We start from the raw sequence: 21,381 nt of genomic DNA, 5'->3' as shown, positions 1-21,381 counted from the left end.
ATCTATTTAAGGACGTGACTGTCCCGATGCTTTGTAACAATTTGGTACTAAAGCTTCACATTTTGAAAAGAAGTGTCACTGAAGGAGGACAAGGCTTAATGTTCCCTAAGATAAAAGTTCAACAATATCAGTGAGAAATCTACCCTAACATGAGACATCACAAGTGACTTTCAGGTTCCAAGTATCCCCAAAAAGGAGATTGTACAGTAAACAATGAGAGAGAGGAATATTGAAAATTCATTTGCAGAAGACATTTCAGAGCTTTCACAACTTTTGAACCTTTATGCACCTGCAAGATTGTCCCCCTTAAGGATGAGTCAAACGCTTTTCCTGCCAGATCTTCGGAGCTGTAAATGGTTCCACAACAAACAGAATCATTTCCTTTTACACAGAGCCTACCTACACTACAGCTGTTGGGTTTTTCCTTAATTTAGAACTACTTTGAAAAGGAAAATTTCACGTTGAAAATTTTCCCTTAACAGGTAAAGAAAAAAAAGCTTCTTCACATGCAAACAATGCAATTTTTCTAATATTTCCTAGGTATCAGACAGGTTTTCCTACAAGGAATAAGGAGCTGACTTCATAGAAAAGACAAGATTACAACAATTACCTAGTATTAAAATATGCTGATGGATTTAGTTATCCTACTTTCAAATTTATGCAGTCTTTGCCTCCTGCAATTCAATTGGTGTTTGTTAGCCAATAAAAGGGGCCGAGTAAATTCCCCCCAAAAGCTGATTTAAACTGGATCTTTATTGCCAGTGATTTCTTAGTTTATTCCATAACCAGCTTCTTTTTTTACAGAAGAAAAACTCTTTTCCACTCCAATCAGTAATTTCCTTCCAAAGAGACTTTTATCACCACCATGCAGCCAACACTTAGACCATGCACAGCTGCAACCGAGGTCAGGTTGCACTAAGGAGGCAACAGCATCACTGATAAAATTAAACTTGCTGGTGGCATTTTGCATTGAGAGAAGCCCTTGCAACATAGAGACAGTTGTAAACTCCATCCAGCAACTCTGACGTGTCTTGCAGGCCAAGAGGCAGGGGAATGGGAGAGAGGGAAAGAATGTGGATAGCCAAACACCTCAACAGAGTTCCAACACAATACTGAATTCCAGAGTTAGCAAAAACCTGGATATGGAAGGAAAGGGTGAAGTCAGGGTCATGCTTAAAATGGTCTCAAGTCAAATGTACTAAATGAGACAGTAACACCTTCACAGGTCACGTGGGGTCCAGGTTTGCTCTCCATGGTTCAATAAGTGCTGGCTGAAGGTGTGGTCAGGCGCTTCCCAATGTAGATGCTGAAATAAAAAGGATATCGTGTTGCACAGGAATACTCCCTGCTTTCCCACAGTCCCCACACACCAGCTGCTCTAATCCCTCTCTCGAGTCTGAGATCCATCCACAGACTTGACTTCTCTTCTATAAAATTACTCACTGTGAGGTTTTGCATGAGTCTGGAAGGATCAATGCTCTCAGTACTCACCCAAAGTGGGTTTTCCTCCAGTCCCAGGCTCATCTGAAAACCCCAATCCAAAAGCTTTTGTGTTTTGAGTACCTGACACAGCAACACTCCCACACAACTGGGGTGAAACAAATCAAGTGCTGCCTATAGAGAGGGGGGTGAGCTTTAAAACTCTGAGCATTCAGGATCTATGCAAACACTGACCACAAGCAAGATTTAAATCATTGCAGAAATGGACAATTTTGCTGTAGTACAAATATCTCACAGTATATCCTCACACATTCTATCCTAATTTACTTGATAGTTTACAAGAATTTAAAGAGACTTTAAGCTCCACAAAACCAAGCACAAAGCTAAATAAAACCATGTTTTGAGTCCATGCTATTGCCCCATCCCAGAAGAACATAAGGTGGATAAACAGAACATAAGGATTTAGGCAAGGTGAGAGATTACGTGGGATTATACAGGCAATGAAAACACTGCTGAGCAGAGACACAGTCGATCTTTCAAGACACATCCAATATTTCATTTCTCTTACTCTAAGTACTCCAACCTAGACTTTCAGTTCCATCACAATGCAGCATTAAACTGGAAATTACAGAGTTTGTGCCACACACACCACCTCAGAATCATTACTGTAAGTGTAGTTTCATACTGGGCAGTAAAAGTTATTTTTCATCTATTCCAATTTTCCCCTTTATAACCTGAAGCATTTAAATGGAAGGCACATAATCAAACTGCACATGTTACAACTGCAAAGGTTATTTGCAAACTCATCCATGCATATTCAATATAACTTGATTTATTCTAGAAATAAAACACATTAAAAATTGTAATGCAAAATTTTAATTGTTGCAAAGTTTTCCTGCTTTTGTAAAAGTCCACCAAGTTTGAGTGAGAGGCAAAAATCGTTACTCTGGAAAAAGCCCTTTTCACAGGACCTGACATTCAAGCAAAGTGGAAAAGCAAAAGTTGAAGTGAGAATTAGGTTAATACTTACCCTAGTCCCAGAGCCAAAACATGAGATATGAACAGAGATGGAATGAAAACCTTAAGAAATTCTGCAGAGAAAATGCCACCTTTTTTCATTGCTCCACTTTTTCTCATACTTAGAGACACTGAACGTTTAGGATGTCTGAAATGGAATTCCCTGGAAGAAGAGGGGGAGGGGGGAAAAAATTCAACAAGACTTTTATTTCTTTCCCTTTTTTCTCTTTTTTTTTTTTTGCACACAAATGCACAGATCTCTGTAGGAACTTTTTTTTTTTTTAAGTACAAAGAGCTAGAGATCAAAGCCCGAGATCCCTTACACAGAGTAAGGAATCAAAGGTAATAAGAGGAGGGATTGTGGAGAGACCACTTACACAGACAGTATAGACACAAAGGGAGCAGGAGCTGCAGAGAGAGGTAGGTCCGAGAGAGGGAATTTCAGGATGTGATTTGTTAGCAAGAGGCCTCATTTTTTGTTCCAAACACAGATACAGAAGTCTGCCAGATTTAGATAGCATCCTCTATTTTAATAAAAATGCTTTGCATTCAAGGATCTCAAGGTTTCCCCTTCCGTGGATGAACATTACATATTTTACATAGAAAGAAAAAAAGGGACAGAGAATTTAGGAGACTTGCTCAACACCCTTCCATTCAATAAGCCAAGACTAAATCCCATGAATCCCAGCTCCAAGTACCCAGCTCTCCCATTAACTGTAATTTTGTCAAGAAACCTTGCAATCAGCTTGCTGTGGCTTTGTATCACCTTCAAGTCATCCTGTTGCTATTTTGATTTTCAGACTTCATTGTTTTGATCTTTTTAGCCTCCCCACAGAGAAATCAATGAAATCAATCTCTTCCTAAGATGAACTTATTTTGATTGTGAGATTGTGACGATCCTTTCCTTCGTCTATTCATTGAAATATATTAATATTCATTAAAAATCCAGAGTTGAACTCACTTGGGAGGAATGTTTTCAGGCCTACTTGACCAGTCTGACACCCAGCCTGCACTTTTCTTCAAAACTTCCAATTCTTTCTCTCCTTCTACTGCTTCTTCTTCGGACTGAAACACACAGGGGACAAGCCTTGTAACACTCAATTAGCTCCTCCTCAGGGTGTTAAATTGAGAGTGACAACAACAGTGGTGACACGATAGGCACCAAATGGTGGCACCTGATAAACGAGTAAGTGTTCTGGGACTGCTGATTATTTCAAAGAGATTTGATTTTCCCAGCAGAAGTCAGGAAACCACAAATTCTATTAGTATATCCAGGATTTCCACATCATTGCAAGCTGTTTGTTTTTTTTAACTAACAAAACCAAAGGATTATTTTAATCCTAAATGTAATAAACCAGAACTGTGCAAAAAATATTTACAAATGGAAAAAAAACATTAGGTTGATGGCATTCCATTGAAAGTCCACAGAATATGACTAAAAGCATGGGAAGTCAAATAAAAAGGTCTTAAAACCAGTATTTTGACTTTTTAAAGGTGTTTTTAGTCATTTAAAATTTGTATTACTTGCAACTAGTGGCTTCTACTGGGTGAATCCCAGATGCAGGAGGGAAAGGCAACTCGCTTTAACTGTATATAAAGATTTAACTTCACATCAATAGTTGCAAATGTTACCATGTAAGAAAAGAAATAAATCAGGAAGAGCAGAGAACACCACTGACTTTAACTTAGTATTAAAACAATCTCCTGAGTGACTCCTATTAAAATAAGATAAACCACTTACAACATTAAATGAGAACCACAGCCCAGAGGTGATCAAATATCACAGGCACAAGTGAGATGCAGAGCTCACCGACACCGTCATTCAGACTCTTTTGGCTCTCAGGCCAGAGCTGCAACAGTCCCAGGTCTTTGACAAAGTTAAATGCAAGGTTTCATTCTTCCAGGAATGCTTTTTATTTATACTGCTGAAGACAGCAAATTCTATGAAATGATCAAACTAAGAGTTCAGCATTAGTCTCCTCTCAGTTTGTGTTATGGAGATTACTCAGTGTCATGTGAGTGTCTGCACAGCAATCACTGAACACCCTGAAATCTTGGGCAGAAATATCAACATTTCAAACCCAGCTCTGACACCAGGGCCAGCAGGGTTACACAGTAACATGACTGCCAGGAAAGAGGCATTTCTCAGCTGTACACATGGAGACTTGTTTTTCCCTCACTCCAAAACTATTAATCCCTAAGTGAAATTTCAATTAAAACAGAATTTAAGTCTTTTGACATCACAAAGAGCTTGTTCTACCCCATAAGCCTAGATCAAATATCCACAACTTACAAATGTATAGTTTAAAAGTTAAGGAAGAAAATACCTGAGAACTACTGTCTTTACTTGTGTGCATTTCCACATCAAAAGTTATCTGTCCATCATCTTGAGGTGACGGGCTAAAGGAAAATTGATTTTGTTATGTCATTTTGTCAACAAAAGCATCATCAGTGTAGATAAATCTCCGCTGAATCATTTACTCACGCACTTCTGGACATTATTCAGCTGAATTACAGACTGCACCACCCTTCAGATCCCAAATACCAGCATTAGAAAGTCTTCCCAACCCCCCCATCGTTTCAATTTTTTTAAAATTTGTAATCCTACCTTTCTCACAGTGTTGACAGTTGCTCCCTAAAGCAAAGAAAGCACTGCCCAAAAGTTCAGCTGCTACAGAAAAGATGCAAATCCCTTTGTTCTTGTAGGGAACACTGCCAGTATTGTGAATTACATGTGTTTTTGTATCATTACAAGTGGAAACATCACACAGTTACCACGAGCCAGCAACTATTCCAAATACTGGAGCACAACAGACTTTCATTCCCTGAGAAAAAGCTTTACCCATCCACAGGACAATAAATCGCAGGCAGAGTAGCCAACACTCCTTTACCTGTCACAGTGGGAACTACCTCTTGAACTGCTCTGTCCTGACTCGTGCTGGGCATCCAGGAGGATTTTTTCCATGTCTCCATTGTGGATGGAGGAGGAGGACGGGACGTGCTCCAGGCCCCCGTTCTTGCCGTTGCCGTTGTCGTTGCTGTTGCCGTTGCCGTTCATCTGCAGCTCCACCCAGGAACCTGTGGGGCAGCCACACGTCACCCCACGGACACCCCAGCACTGAACACACCTTCAGTTTATCAACTGCCCCCAGAGGGAAACACCGTCATGCTGGGCTCAGATAACACCCCTGACCCGGGAGCTCATAAACACAGGACACAGGCAACAGTGCCAGCCTTCTCCTTTCATCAGCACAAACTCCCCTAAAAGCTGCAGTGTTGCTCCCTAACTCTGGAGCTGGTCAAAAACGTCCCCTTTCTCCCCTGCTATTAACACTTTAATCAGCCACATCTCTCTGCAGCTTGGAGCTGTATTTAATTATGGCTCTACATTCCTTTCTCAAACAGAATTTTCATCCCTATGACCCCTACTACAAAACTCCCCACGTGCAGTTTTATATTCTCCTTTCCTTTACTTCCAAAGACCTTGGATCAATCCCTGATTTTTCTATACATGCCATTCTCAGGTCCCATTCAGCTTGCTTTGCCCTGGCACAAACATCTCCCAAAAAGCTCCAATTTACTGTTTTTTTTGACATTTTTTGGGCAGTTTTACCTATTGGACATCTACATGTGCACTGATATTCAACAAAGAGCAAGAGTGTACCACAGATGACAAGAGCAGCTGCTAAAAAGTTCACACACTGCATAGTTAAAGTGAGGATTTTTAATTTTAAATGTATTTATATTTTATGTACAGATTAACTAAATATGAGAGTACTGATACATTCCTTAGTTGTTTCAGTTGGAAACTAACAGGTTTTTGTGATATATATCACCACAACTCCTGTGGAATTTAGTTTATTCCACCTGAAGGCAGGCACTTTCAGGGATTTTTTTTGTATTTGGTTGACTATTTTTTAAAGTTTGGACATCTTCCCCCATGAGGTAAAAACATCCAAGTAAGAAAAGCAAACCTGAAGTTACAAATATCCCATCTGAAATGACTTTTTGAGAATTATTTGTACAAGTTCTACATTTTAGCACTGATTTTTGATTTCTGAAATACACCTGGGAGTGCCTGTACTTATTTTTGTAGCATGGTTTTGTCTCAGGGAGCTCCATCAGTGACACAGGAAGGGATGTTTAATAACGAGCCTGTTTTCAATTTGATTTGGTGAAGAATTCACCTTTAGCACCAATTACTCAGGATGCCATGACAGTGATGTCCATGGAAGCATCATGCTCTGGTGGTTCCCATCCCGGGTTCCCCAGGCTGGATTCACAAACAGGGAATTTTGGGAGTGCACCAGCTCAGCACAGAACGTTTGGCTTTTCAGACAATCAAGTGTTAACTGCTAAGAGGCAGCTTTGCTCAGTCAGCATCAGACAGAGGCTGTGTTATTCCAGATTGGTGATGATTACTGCTGTCTGAATTCCTAAATAAAACAGCCAAACTCTAAGAGCTTAATCAGGAAGGTTGTTCTGCCTTGCAGCAGCAAGAGGCCACACCTGCAAAAAACCAGGTGGCAAATGCAGTTAGCAAGTGGTCAAAAGTTAGGTAAAAAATGCTTTGTATTCCCCAACAACCACTTCTGGCTATTGGAAAAGCAGGACCTGCAAAGCCATCTATGATTAAAAAAATCAGCAGAGGGCAAAGGGGTGAGGGGGTGTGTTCCTCTGACACTAGAACACCCAGAGGATGGTGATCAGATCTCCTTACTCTGCCACACAGCTCTAAACCCACTGCCACAAATCAAATTTTTATTGATTTACCTCAGGCTGACAAAGTCTGTGTTTATCTAAAACACACCGTGGCCATAGTAGGAAGAAATCCCAGATTCTCCTGTAGTAAAGAGTCCCTGGGAGCTGAGCAGGAGCTGACATGAGGAGCAGCACGTTCCCAGCTGAGCTCACTGGAGTGACTCAAAGCACATCCAAGGAAGCATAATCTGCCATCAAGCTGCAGCACGCTCCCACCAGCACCCACAGCTGCTTTGGGACAGGGAGCAGAGACCACCACGGGCTGCAAGGACTCACCACAGGGACATAAATCTCCATTTCTTTAAAGAGATGGACAGGAATGTATTGGAGAATAAACTGCCCAAATAACAGAGAGTGGGGTCTGCCTCGAGCTCTTTTGAGAACTGAGTTACATTATTCACCTGCCTGAAAAAACTTTTAATATTATCATATTTCTACTTGACAGCAGAATAGAAATGTAGCAGAATGAAGACTGGTAGAATTGAGAGCAATAGAATTAAGATATGTGGCAGCACCTCCTTCCTTTCATAAATCACATAACACACACTCTTTGGAGAAAAAAAAATCAACCCAAACAACTGTTCATATGAATGGTATTTTTCTCCAGAATTGTTTGAGTTTTGGTTTTGCTCTGTGGCTAATTATTTTACTATGCATTTATATATACTGACTTAAATTCTATGTTTTTCCATAATTTAGTGAACTGTTTTAACAGCAGGAGTGAAACATGTTGAGGAAGATGGGTCTCATTTTGTTTATTCCCTCTGATTTCAGCTGGGTGCATGAAGTGGAGATATCAAAGGCAATATATAAATTAAATACCTGTATACATTTTATAGATATAAAAATACTCCAAAGTAGAAACTCACAAGTAGTCTGAGGCATGATAAACCTGAACAAACTAACAAATATCACCTTTACAATGAAATTTACAATGAAGTACAGCATTAAAAAAAAAAAAAAAAAAGAGGGAAAGGAAAAGAAAGCCAACCGGATTCCCACAATGGTAATTATTAAGCAGATTTTCCATGACAGAGCTAAATGGGCTCTTGCTTAAGGTGGGATTTCTTTTTGTCAATATGTAACAGAGCTTTATAATAATTAAAACATAGGAAGCATCTAGAATTCCAAAAGCAAGCAACTTGGGTTTTTTATCTCTATGAACCCAACAAAGCCCAGGTTACCAGTTTTATCCCAGCTCTTCTGCCCTCCAAGTGCTAAGGGACCTTTCAACAGAAGGCCCTAAACACGCACAAATGACACAGAGAACACCATGAATAGGTGTCTGAGCTCATTAGCCTGAAAAGTTCACTGAAAAGCTGAGAGAATGGCAGAAAATGCCCCTCTCCCACCAAAGCATTGTGCAGGGGCTGAACATCTGAAAGCAGCACTAAGCCTGCGTGGAGATGACTGGGTGCATTTGTTTTGTTCCCGGAGCACAGAGTGTCCAACATTTCCTCTCCTACCTTGTGCTCAGCTCCTCCAGCAAACACTGAGCTGGGTGAGCCTCGAGTGCTGAGCCAGGAGCCAGAGCTCCGTGGGCAGATCCGTCCCGGCTTACAGGGCTCATCGCTCTCATCACCCAGCAGATTAATGAGCCCCACAGAGTTACCACATCACCAGAAATTAAAAATAAAATATACAGGAATCAAATACGGCCGTTTCTGATGTAAGCATCAAGTCAGGGACCCGGCATGTGGAAACTTTGACAGCCCAGTTGTTATTTAAGTATAACAGGCCTGAATAATTAGCCAAAATTATTGACTCAGGTAACATTGTTTATGGTGCCATGGTTATCACACGATGCACAATAGCAGCATTATGAAATAGGTTTCAGTCTATTTTCCTTTCATACAATTCCCACTGAGTTATGGAAAAGCAACCAACGAGTTTATTTTGTGGTGAGCTAAACTTCATCGTAAACCACGGAGATTACAGTTAATCATTAATGCAATTTATTCACCTCTTCTATCCTTAAAATTTAGAGATTAAAGGACACACCGAAGGAGCTGTTTATAACGAAGGGAAAGCATTTGCTAAGTAAATACCAGACCCTATAGAAATGCCTTACTAGTGTTATCCCAGGAACAAAAGGATGCAGCAAAGCAGCTGACAGAGATGCCGGATATAGAGGGAAATAGCTCACGTCAGTGCTATTGACTCAGCCACTGAATAAACTCATTCCCACAGCCACGCTCCTCCCCCTACCCCGCTGTATCCCCATCCTCGCTGTTCGGGTAAACTCCGTGTAACCACGCAACGAGCTCGGGCCGCTCCTCGGAGGGCTCCATCGCCCTCAGCCTCCTGCGACAGGCGGCGGGTCGGGTCCCCTCGGGCGCAGCACCCGGAGCCCGTTTAATCCACCCCGGCGGTGCCCCGCGTCCTCTCGGCTCTCCCGGCCGCGCTCCCGCCGCCTGAGGGGCTGCCCAGGGCCGCGGGTGTTCCCGGTGCGGGCCGGCACCTCCCGGGCCCCGCGGGTGCTCCCGGTGCGGGCCGGCCCCTCCCGGGCCCCGCGGGTGCTCCCGGTGCAGGCCGACCCCTCCCGGGCCCCGCGGGTGTTCCCGGTGCGGGCCGGCACCTCCCGGGCCCCGCGGGTGTTCCCGGTGCGGGCCGACCCCTCCCGGGCCCCGCCGCTGCCCCTCTGCCCCCTGCGGCCGCCGCCGGCCCATTTATACCCGCTCCGCCGCCGCCCATTGGCCCCCGGCGGCTCGCGCGGCGCGTCCTCCGCCAATGGCGGCCCGGAGCGGCGCGAGGGGGTCGCGGCCCTCACGGCCCCTCAGGGCCCCCCGCGCCATTCCCCGCCCGCGCCCCCGCGGCCGCACTCACTGTTGAGGCCGGGCTCGCCGTGCGTCCCGTCCGCCGGCGGGTTGTTGTTGTTGTTGTGCTGCGGCGGCTCCTGAGGGCTGGACATGGCGGCGGCGGCGCGGCTGAGGCGACTGAGGAGCCGCTGGGGCAACAACAACAAACCCGGACTCCGTTTCGGGCCCGGCCGCCCCGCCCCGCCCCCTCCCGCGCTGCGCATGCGCGGCGCGCGCCGCTCCCGCCCTCCGCCTCCATGGCGCGACCCGCGCCCGCGCACGTCCCGCGCGTGCGCAGGGCGGGAGCGGCGGCGGCGGCGGCGGCGTGAGGGGGCCGGGACGCGGGAGAGCGAGGCACAGCGGCGGCCGGGCTGGGAAAGCGCTCCCGGAGCACCGAGTCCGACCGCTGGCCCATCCCAGCCTGTCCCCAGCCCAGAGCTCCGAGTGCCGCCTCCAGGCCTTCCTGGGACACCTCCAGGGATGGGGATCCAAACCTCCCTGGGCAGTTCCATGGCCTGACCGCCCTTTCCATGGGGAAATTCCTGATTCTGTCTACCCTGAGCCTCCCCTGCCCAGCCTGAGGCTGTTCCCTCTCCTCCTGTCCCTGTTCCCTGGGATAAGATCCCAAATCCCCCCGGCTGTCCCCTCCTGTCAGGGAGTTGTGCAGAGCCACAAGGGCCCCCTGAGCCTCCTGTTCATCTTGTTATCTTCATTCTATCTTGACATCACTTCAAGGTTTATTTGGAGGTCTAGACTCTTTCTGGTGGAGTTTTGTGACTTCAGTCTCATCGCTCTCACACGTGTATCTATATTTATAGGCATTTTTCTTCCCAAAAGCTGGAGCCTTTCACACTGTAAAGTCCTCCCATCAACAGCCATGATTTTATAAATTATGTTTTTTTTCATTCCTCCACTCACTGTAGGAGTTCAGCAACACCATCAGAGTGAAGCCACGCAGACACAACTCCAGTACTGCTCTTTGTTTACTCCCCTTTACAAATGTGAAGAAATCACTTCATTTCTGTGTAGAACTATTTTAAGCTAGAGAAAAAGCTTGTATGCACAAGTGTCACATTCACCCCATACTACAATACCTATTTTAAATATTTTTTTGTCGTCTATTCATCTACACTAATGCTGAATATTTGACATCCACCCTTCTCACCACCAACACTTCTCAATTTGACTGCAGGCCTTGCATGTCAAATCCAATACCAAATATCTCAAATATGTCAAATCTGTACCAAATATCTCACCCTGTGGAAGATCTGGATGTCTCTGGGATAGCACTGGGAGAGAATTAACAACATTGGCAGTAAAAAGAAAAGGGCAATTTAATTAATTTGATAAAACATCTGTTTACAGGTAGAGGGGCTGCAGAAACATTTGAGCTTGGAGCCAGAACAATGAGCTACTTGTGATTTTGAATAAAAAACTCGCTTGGGTAACCCAATCCTACTTTGCAACCCTCAAAGCACAGCCTAACATGAGCATTTGTCACCACCCTCATTCCGGAAGCGTTTGCCACAACACTTGTGGCATGAATATTTATCAGTCAAGTGGGACTATTAAAATTTCTGAGTCAGAAATAAATTGATCAAGATTATAGAGTGAGTCAATGCAGAGCCAGAAATAGCATTCACAAGGCCTGACTTTCAGCCCTGTGCTTGAACCACTACACAGGTTCCTTGAGGCATTTGAATGATGTAATTAATGTTTGTAATTTCAATCCTGGGATGGAAAATGCTGTGACAATGGCAGGGTTGGACAGACACAAAACCACATGTTAATAGAAGAGAAACAATGGCCATAAATTCCTGGGAAAAGCTCTTTGTACTGGAGTGCAATACAAAGGTTTTTCTTCTAGGAAAAAAACCAAAAAACCCCTTTAAGTCAATTAAAATCGAACAATTAACCGGACCTGTGCCAAGATAATCCCACTGGTTTATCTCATGGTTTCAAGGTGTTCTAAATGTTTGAAACAAGTTGGAAAGCCCTGGATGCCTGGCAGTGTCCAAGGCTGGGATGGACAGGGCTTGGAGCAGCCTGGGCCAGTGGGAGCTGTCCCTGCCATGGCACTGGATGGGATTTAAGATCCTTTCCAACCCAAAACATTCCATGATTCTCGAGTCTAAAACATGCCGCCATGACTTTTATTTTCTTTGTTTAGTATTTCCGTTCCCCAAAGCTGAAAAAGAGCCCTTTCCTGAGCTGGACACTCCCAGCACCCCCCAGCTCAAGGGACTCTTTCCCCTGCACACCTCGGCTGAGCTCTTCCTACTGCAATAGTCCACCCTGCAAACGCTTTTATAGCGTTTCGTATTTAGCAACAACTGATCGCTGTTGATTCCGGAGGTGACTTCGAGGGACATTGACCACACCTCGCCGTGACCCCTCGCGGCTCCGAAGCCTCCACCTCTTTACAGGAACGTTTTGCCTCCTAGTGGAGAGCCCCGGCTCAGAAAAGCTTTATTAGAACCAGCCAGGGCTGTTTCCCTGTTTGCAAAAGTTGAGATTGTTAAAATTGGAGGGTAAAATTGACTGTGTAGAGAAATTGAATTGACAGTTTTTATTCTCTCAGCTGCGAAACAAACGCTGTTTTTATTCCACCGCTTATCTTTACAAGCCCAAACCAAGTTAAATAAGATGTTTGCTGCGGGCAAACAAACAGCTCCAGACACCCAGAGTCATTACACAGCAGCCTCACTCCCAGCACACCTCGACCCAAGAAAATAGTCCTCCCCTTTACAAAAGCCAATTCCCTGGGAAAGGGCAAAAGGAGGCACCCTTTATTCAGTAAAAGGAGTGTTTGATGTGAGCCGGGATGTTTTACACCTCTGCAGCCCGAGGGGAAGAGCAGCACACAGGAAATTGCTTCCCAGCTCTGCTGTGCCTAAGAAGATGACAATAAAAATTTCTATTAAAATATTGGTATTCCATCATTCATAGCCCCTCTCCAGGAGGGGAAACCCCAGAGGTTTCTGCTTGTCAGCACTGCCTGAGCTTTTCCCAATCAGGCTGATAATAAAAGGATGTGTAGTTAAGCAATAAGTGATCCTGTCCTCCCTGAACCCAGCAGCAGTGGGGCAGGTGCTGCTGCATACCCAGCGTGTTTTGCAGGCAGCAGCCACGTCCTGGCAGGGAAGTGACCAAGAGTTTGAGGCACAGGGCTCCTGTGCACCTCAGCACTGGGGCAGCTGCATAAACACCTGCATAACCTGCATAAACAGAGCTGGTGGCAGCAGCGATGCTGCCGCTGTCACACTGCAGATACAAACCACCCCAGTTTCAGCACCATCAGCGGCTTCAGGACAGGAGCAGGGAAGTGAACGCCTTCCCCGTGTGGTGTCTGGCATTCAGGGACTGGGAATTGCAGATTTGAACTGGTTTTACTGGGCACTGAGGAGGCTGTGTGACTGGAGCAGCTGATGGCAGTGACCAGCACTGTCCTGCCTGCTCCCCAGGCACAGGGAAGAGACCACTCATTCAAAAATACCTGCAAAAGCAGAAGAGAAGGGGTGGGAAAGAGCATAAAAAGCATCCTGACAAAGTGTATTCTCTGCGTACTTTTATTAATAAAATATACGATTTACAGCATGTATCAGTGGACAGTGTGCTTAGAGAATTCTCTAATGGATAGTGTGACAGCACAGGCAGGAGCTGGGTTTGGTGAGGACAAGTTAAACCTCAGATGACACCTCAAGGATCACCATTAGCAACCCAAACGCTTTCCCAAGGCAAGCTTTAACCCATCCCAGCAGGCCCAGCTGCGCTCCAAGAGGAAGCTGTACTGGAGTATTGCTCTAGGTGACTGCACCCGGTCACTCGGTGCCATCTTCACTCAGGGCTGTGCTGAGCACCTTCAGTGCATCCCTGGGGCTCTGGCTGGCACAGGAACAGCAGCCTCAATTCCACAGCCCTCATCTTCCCAATCCAGCACCATTAAACCTACACCTTCCACCAAACACGGTTTCAGCAGCTGCGCAGCAAAAGTGTCTCATCACCTCTGTGCCCTCTTGGTAAGATAAAGAATAAACCCTGGCCCTGGAAACAGCTGTGCATGTGATTAATGTTACTCAACGAGTTGTTTCTTGAACGGTTGGAAAGTCTGGTTGCTGGAGTAAAATTAGTCACATGCTACTAAGTAGGAGTAGGGCACACTCGTTTATTCACCCACTGGAAACCAGCTGCTGTCCCTGGGGCAGTTCATTTGTTTTACAAGGCTAGCAGGTGAAAAAAAAAAGGTAAAATCCTTACAAAGGCTCATGGTCAGGCATGCATGGTACAAGACAAATACTGTATTTAAGAGAACTGGATTAATAAATATTAGAATTTTTACATTTTCAAAGCACTGCACAAGGACTTAAAAAAAACTGGAGTGATTGCAATAGTAGTCTTGTTAACAACCTCTAACCCAGCCAAAATTTTACAGCAGAAACAGTATCTCAGTTGATCAAATCAGAACATCATTTTAATAACTACCTCTAAGCCACAGAAATAATTAAATACAGGTAACTCAAAAGTGAAAATTCTCCCAGTCAAGGTAAATTCACCATGAATTCAAACTTCACTGAACATTTCCATGAAGGAAGAGCAGAACCTAAAAGCACATTTAGCAAAAATATCTGGAAGTAAAAACTCATGAGCCTTATAAAGCATCAATATCTAGTTCATCTTTGGATAAACCTTATGTGCTGAAGAGTTTAAATCTCTCACATCACTATGAACACTTATTTCATGCAGCTTCTGTACTCCACGTTTGGCTCCTGGCACCAGTGAGCATTTCTCTAAGTGCAGGAACTTTGCAAAGCCAAAAGCCAGAGGAAAACACTTGCATGGTTAAAACTACATTTCCAGTTAGCAATAAATACAGAAAATAGAGCAGCAGAATGCAGTGCAGTCATTAGCTATGGAACCATGGTGCTGGTACTACAGAATACCACACAAGAGCTCAGACAACTTCTCACAAAGCCACAGGGGACTTGGTGCTCTAAACAAGGCATTAAAGGTATTTTATCCTAAAACAAGGCATTGAAGAAACCAGGACGAAACGAAACATTAAGACATCAGTCCCATAGAATGGAATTTAAAACCTGAAGATTCTATTCCCTTTCTGATTAAAGCAACAGGTTAAAAAGAGGAGCATTCAAGGACACAGGAAGTGACTGCTCAGATCAAAACCTGACAGCAGTTGTGGTGCCGAGATGGAAGTGGTCACACACTGGCTGGTGCTCAGGTTACTCAGGAGTGAGTGCAGGTACCTGTGAAATCCCTCCCTCTCTTCATTCCCATGAAAAATAATTAATACTGGTTAAAATCATTACAAAAAACATCATTTTATTTTCATGCATCTAAGGTAAAACACAGAGTATTTGTATAAAGAGGTAGATTAAAAAAAAAAAAAAGAAAACAGATTTTCCATTCTTTGTCACTTTTATTCAGTAGTTTGTTTGTTTTTTTCCTTATTTTCTCTTTTTTTTGGTGCCAGACATGGCAAGGAGTGATTACAGTCAACTGTTTATTAAAACATTTGTTGCAACACAGACCCCCTTTACCACTGACCCCAAACGGACCCATTTTATGTGCTTTATTTTGTTTATTTTTTTCCATACACCACCACCGAGGCGAGGTGGAGGGGGACAAAGGGGGAAGGGGGAGTCCAGGAGGCCAGAAGGAGGAGGAATGCTACAAGCCACAGCAAGAATGAGCTGTATTTAATAAAAAAAGGGGGCCACGAATGATACAGTAATGAGGTTACACAATTAAATCCCATAGCATGATTGAAGGCTTTCCCTGTGTCTGACGTCATCACAATGGAAGGCATAAAAAGTGGAGTAAACCGATGTTGAGACAGTCCAGTCTAGTCCATTAGGCAAGATGGTGCAAGTAGTCATTTAAATTAAAAAGTGCCCTATCCTCACCTAAATGGCTAGCAGGCATGGAGACAACAGAGCCACAGAGCCTTCTCCATGGAGCTATAAAAGTGTGTTGTCATATGGCACATTTTTAAACACTGGAAAGGGGTGCCATAATGGACCTCTCACTTGCTTTCGTTACAGGTACAAATGCTAGATTCAACTATTTCAACTATGCAGGAAGTGACTCTTCAGTTAGGAATGCCAACCCTAATTCATCTTGTCTTGAAATATATACAAGTTGTTTGTGGTAGCTACAGCAATGATGTTCTCCTTGGGATGCCAGGCTGTGTGCAGGATCTTCTTGTTGAAGTCTAAGCTGTCGACACTGATCTCGTCCTTCTTTCTCTTGCCGCTGGCGCACACCTTGCGCGGCTTCAGCACCGTGCGGGGTTTGTTGTTCTCCCGGGACGCCTCCAAGGTGATGTCTCGCTTCGTGTTTCTGTCAAACATCCTGAAGAAGTTGTTGTAAGATCCTGTCATGACAATGCTGCACAGAGGGGGAAGGAAGAAAGAGGTCAGTTGGGAATTCCTTCTCCTTTTAGCAAGCTGGAGGGTCCCAGCTCAGACCACGCAAATGGAAAGGAGGTGGCCTCACCCACACCTGCTACAGCTAAAAGGAAGCAGGTACCGCAACATTTTATAAATCTAAAACCTCTCAAAAGCACCCTTTTTCCTTCCCTGGGACTTCTGAGGTATTTAATTTGTTTTTCACACACACAAGAGATCCAACAAACCCCAAACACATCAGATTTTTAGTCATGTGATTTTAGTGACACTCAAGCTGTGTAAACTTAGGTACTAAGCAGCACATCTAGTTTGTGAAAATCCCTTATAGCTCCTGATTCTGCATCAGCTGCTCACTAACAAAAATACACTTACATGTTTCCCTGTCCTTCCTTTGCCTCAAAAAATATTTGAACAGATAAATGCCAAATTGAAAAAAAATAAATAAAAAAGCACCACGCCTGACGGTACTGACAGGGAACCTGAGCTGCTTTAAATGCAGCAAATAAGCAGTTAATGACATGATTAGCACAGAGGCAAGAGCTGTCCTAAGTGGTGTTACTGGCAGGTCACTACCATGGCAAATCACTGTAAAAAGGAATATTCCTGGAAGTTTTTCCCATGGCTTCCCCTAGGTGTGTGCAGATTCTTACAGTGCTAATAATGCACATGTTAAAGTCTACTGAAATACTACAGCATTGTCCAAAACCAGGTATTTGAGGGCCACTGCCCATTGTAAGGACAGCTTGGAAAGATCTGAAGTGCAAAGGGATAAGAATTCCACTTGCCTGTCTGATCCATTCCAACAGCATTCAAACTTGTCAAAAATGCAATCGTTCTCATACAGCGAGCAGAGTTTACTTCTGAGGTATTCGTGCACCTGGAAAAGAGGGATCAGAGAAACTGAGTGAGCATTAGACTCACACACCTGTAAAACAGCCCTCCCAGACTGTCCCAAAAGCAAGGAACCTGTGCCTGCTGACAAGAGCTCTTCCTTGTAAAGAAAACAGCAATTTTCAGTGGTGGCTTAAAACATTTTATGAAAAGGAAATGTTTCATCTCCCGTTTTCTTCAGGAAATAACAGAGAACATAAAGACTTGTCATGGTTCTCATGGCTGGAGATCACCTCTCCACCTCCCAAATTCCTGCTGGGTAAGAGGGAGGCTTTTTCAGCCCCAAACACAGGTTTGGGTTCTGCCACCACCCTGCAAATATCAAGATCTTTCAAGCAGGAGTGTGGAATCCCCAAACCTCAGGGATGCTCTGCCTGAATCTGCAGACAAAACTGTAACTGCCACATCAAGACCATCAGTAAGACTCAGCCTCTGCCCAGGTTTTTTAATTTCCAACTCCTATGATTTTCACCCAATACCTGGTACGTTTCCACAGGTCTATTTTCCATATTTAAATCCCAGATCTTCACTGACAGATAATCTCTAGTCATCATATATCGACCACTATGGCTAAATTTGACATCAGATATGGAAGAGATGATTTCAGAGAAAAATGATCTGTTGCTAGGATCTTCTGGTTCTTCAAACACTGCAGAAAATAAGACAGGCATTTCAAGAAGTAAGTTTGTATCTCTTTGATACAAAATACACCTGAATTACTTTAACATTGTTTCAATAAGCTTTCCATCTTGTGTTACTCTGTGTTTTATAAAATAACTTCCAAGGAGAAACATTTGTAATACAGTTGCCATATTCTGTTATTGTTGGAGCAAGCCAAGGTCAGCTTCTTACAAAATACGAATTATTTTCTAATATGTCAAGTCTTAATTCACACATTCTAGATTTCCAGCATCAAGTACAGACCAAATGGCTTTTAACCACCTGAAGTCTGCAAAAAGCCATTCCTGGTGTCTAAGCAGAAGCTGCTACTCATTTTATTCACTATCTTCACTCCAGAAAAACATAAATATAATTTTAGGATTTATTTAGATTTCAGGCTTTAGATCTGTGCAATACACTACAGGAATCCTACACAAATGCACCAAGATTATCTCAAACACTGAATTGTCTAACAGCAAATGTCCTCTGGCGCAGGGAGACACTGAACTGCAGCACTCACACTTTGAATGTCTGTCACAGAGGGCTGATGCCCTCATGTCACACAGGCGAATGGTGCCTTTACTGCTGCTGTAGACAAACGTGCTGCAGCTGTTGGGGTGGAACTCTGCAGCTGTGATCACCTCTGTCAGCTCCTCCATGTTGGCAGGCTTGATATCTACAATATCTGCAGCGGCTCGTTATGGAATTGCCTCCAGTGAAATGGTTTTTTTCCCAAGGTATTTTTCAGTTTTAGATGCTTGCAGAAATGCTGCTTCAGGCTTGTGAGACCCAGGCACAACCCAGGCAAGAGTAAAAAGCAAGCCACACAATTTGTCTATAAAGCAAGGTGGTAACATCACATTCTGTATCAGTTTCAAGATAATTCTTACAGCAGCAAAAACCTGCTTCAGTTTTGCTCCACTCCAGCAGTAATTAACTCTATACTACAAATTATCTCCCAAGTTTTTCATATTGAACTTTATCGTGCTTAAATTCTAATTATACTGCTACATTATAAAATGCTGTTTTGTATTAAAAACTATACACAGCTGTGGCTTCTCCATCCCTGGAAATGTCCAAGGTCAGGTTGGAGCAACCTGGGATAGAGGAAGGGGTTCTGCCGACCTGGATAAGCTTTAATGCCCCTTCCAAACCAAACCATTCCTTCTCCAGAAGTAAAAGCCCTTACAATCACAGGGAGAAATACCCAGTATTAATGGAGATGAATTCTCTGTATATATACTAAACACATCTGATGAAAGGAAATAAAATCCAGCAGTTTTCCTGTTCCCATCCCACAGAACAATGGCAAAAGGATACTAAAACTTCTGTCTGTGATTTCTAGGTGCCACAGGTTGATCCGCAGGTCATCTGCTGACAGGTACGTTTCATAGTCACTATTGATGGAGATGGAGTTGATGTGATACGTGTGGGCATTGGCAAATATCCTCCGTGGGCTGGCTTCCACCATGAGGTCCATAGGCCTGAACACTGGCACCTGCAACACACAGAGCAGGACGAGAGTGAGAGCCAGAGCCGGCACCAGCACTGCTCAGCACAGCTCTTCGATGTGCCACGCTGGATGGAGTATCTCAAAAGTCAGTACTTATCTCTAAACTCAGTATTTATCTCAAAAATCAGTATTTCTGCCGAGTGGCATCACAGGAAAGATGAAGTTAAGGATGTGATGGGGCAGCTCCTCCCAGAGCCATGGGCTGGGAGAGGAGAAATAAGCTGCTTGTGAGCTACTCACCCGTAGTGTTGTAACTGTAGTAGGATCCCTATACCGTCCATCCTCCTCCTTTAAATTATAACCCTCGGGTCTTTTGTCCCTTTCACTGATTTTCCATAACTTTATTGTTTTATCTGCAATGAAACAGGCACAGTTTAAAATGAGAGCTGTGGAGAGACACCAGTCATCACTGCTGATGCCTTCAAACAAGACAAGGCCGCCCACATGCACCAAAAAAGACAAAAATGCTGCTTGGGGAAAACAAGACAAGATAAAAAGCATTAAAAAACCTCCTCCACAGTTTGTTCTTTTTATAAGAGTTAGAGCAAGTTTCAGTTAGGACAGGGATTGCTATGAATGATTAATGTAAGCTCTGACACAGGGACTCACATACACATGAAGGTCTCTGGGCTATAAAGCAACTAAACCCCAAATACGCCACCCTGTGCTGGGGACACCTGTGCTCAGGGAAGTCACCAGAACCACATCCTCAGACCCTTGCAGTTAAACCCTGCTTGATTCCAGCCTTTTGGAGAGGGTTAGACCAAATCCTAATAGCAAACCTACATAATAACATGTTACGGTGCAAAATAAACTTACCATTTGTAGACAATAAAAACTGAGCAGCATTTTTCTGGGGTAACCACCTAATTTTGTTGATCTTCTCTTCAATTTCTAAACTTTTCAAGTAGTCAAACTCTGGTTCATGGCTTTGAAAGGTACTGTAAACATTGTATTCTCCCCTACTGTGAGATTGGGTTTTGTTCTGAAAAGAGAATTGTATGATCAATATTTGTATACAATGGACATTGGGGTACAACCTGCTTGATTTTCATGAGCCTGTGAACCAAATGAGATGAGCATCATCTCTACTACAAGAAATTTATTAAAGTTTCTACTATTTTGGCTAAGAAAACATCAGAGAAGAGACAGTTTATGCAGCAGTTAAGTTCCCAGAAACTCCCCTCAGAACGTGAATAACATCTCCAACAAGTTTTCACGTTAATGCTGAGCAACTGAACAAACTAACATTTTGCCTAAATATTTTATTAAAAAAAAACCCCAAACCACAACTTGTTTCATCTTTAATTTTTCCACCTTTGCTGTTCAAAGGGAATATTCCTTTCTCTGCAATACACACACAAATAGCAAATCTACTCTGTAAGTACATTCAGCTTTTCAGGCACACTATGGAAATCCCACATGGCACCTCTAAATTTATACCAGCAGCTCCACTATTCTGGTTTATAATCTCCAAGTCCCATGAGAGCTTCTGAACTGCTTAAGCAGCTTTTTCTTCATCATTCCAGAAGGGCAAAAAGCTCATCACCTCTGCTGAATACAGCTCTGGCATTAGAGTCACCCCTGCAATTACCTGTCCAGGTGGAAACGTTTGCAAAACTGAAAAGCTTGCACAATTCCTCTTTCTGAAAGCTGTGTCTTAGGCACCAAAATACTGCACTGAATGGGCTGAACCTTGAATTTCATCCACTGAGTACAGAAAACTGGATCCATTTCTGGTGTAGTGCTCCCCACATTTACCTGAAGTGGTTTCAAGCTGAATTTTGTGATTTATTCCTGTCCCACCCACTCCAGAGATTGCACCATCAGATGCCTTTGCTGTGATGTTCCTGGCTGGGGACTTTGCTCCTTCCTT

General features: G+C 43.8%; 2 protein-coding genes across 5 annotated transcripts in view; both read right to left on the bottom strand.

Moving 5' to 3' along the window:
• Positions 1-839: 839 nt before the first annotated feature.
• Positions 840-10,230, bottom strand: BNIP3L (BCL2 interacting protein 3 like). 2 transcript variants are annotated; one of them, XM_058859212.1, is made up of 6 exons: positions 10,045-10,230; positions 5,349-5,535; positions 4,785-4,857; positions 3,419-3,522; positions 2,471-2,620; positions 840-1,306 (listed from the first exon to the last, which is right to left on the bottom strand). In XM_058859212.1, the coding sequence occupies exons 1-6, from the start codon at positions 10,127-10,129 to the stop codon at positions 1,258-1,260; spliced, it is 648 nt and encodes a 215-aa protein (XP_058715195.1). In that variant the 5' UTR covers positions 10,130-10,230; the 3' UTR covers positions 840-1,257. The 2 variants fall into 2 exon arrangements, with proteins under 2 accessions (XP_058715195.1, XP_058715196.1); XM_058859213.1 differs by lacking the exon at positions 10,045-10,230 and adding an exon at positions 9,427-9,712.
• Positions 10,231-15,430: 5,200 nt separating this feature from the next.
• Positions 15,431-21,381, bottom strand: part of PPP2R2A (protein phosphatase 2 regulatory subunit Balpha) — a 36,164-nt gene continuing 30,213 nt past the window's right edge. For all 3 annotated transcript variants that reach the window (XM_058859244.1, XM_058859242.1, XM_058859243.1), the window contains exons 4-10: positions 20,325-20,490; positions 19,746-19,858; positions 19,313-19,490; positions 18,513-18,677; positions 17,812-17,981; positions 17,227-17,318; positions 15,431-16,421 (exon numbers count right to left, since the gene is read on the bottom strand). In XM_058859244.1, the coding sequence (XP_058715227.1) occupies positions 16,142-16,421; positions 17,227-17,318; positions 17,812-17,981; positions 18,513-18,677; positions 19,313-19,490; positions 19,746-19,858; positions 20,325-20,490 (1,164 nt within the window). In that variant the 3' untranslated portion in view covers positions 15,431-16,141. The remainder of the gene's footprint in view (positions 16,422-17,226; positions 17,319-17,811; positions 17,982-18,512; positions 18,678-19,312; positions 19,491-19,745; positions 19,859-20,324; positions 20,491-21,381) is intronic.

This window comes from Poecile atricapillus, chromosome 29 (genome assembly GCF_030490865.1).
Source record: "Poecile atricapillus isolate bPoeAtr1 chromosome 29, bPoeAtr1.hap1, whole genome shotgun sequence".
Classification (NCBI taxonomy): Eukaryota; Metazoa; Chordata; class Aves; order Passeriformes; family Paridae; genus Poecile; species Poecile atricapillus.
Note: the sequence above shows the minus strand (reverse complement) of the source record. Positions and strands in the feature narration are given on the sequence as shown.

What these genes read in the sequence shown, in the direction of transcription:
- BNIP3L (XM_058859212.1), bottom strand. Translation starts at nt 10,129, where the DNA reads ATGTCCAGCCCTCAGGAGCCGCCGCAGCACAACAACAACAACAACCCG. An exon ending in GGTAGTTCCCACTGTGACAG is followed by an intron (nt 4,858 to 5,348) that starts GTAAAGGAGTGT and finishes ATTTTCCTTTAG; the next exon opens with CCCGTCACCTCAAGATGATG. An exon ending in GTAAAGACAGTAGTTCTCAG is followed by an intron (nt 3,523 to 4,784) that starts GTATTTTCTTCC and finishes TGTGTGTTTCAG; the next exon opens with TCCGAAGAAGAAGCAGTAGA.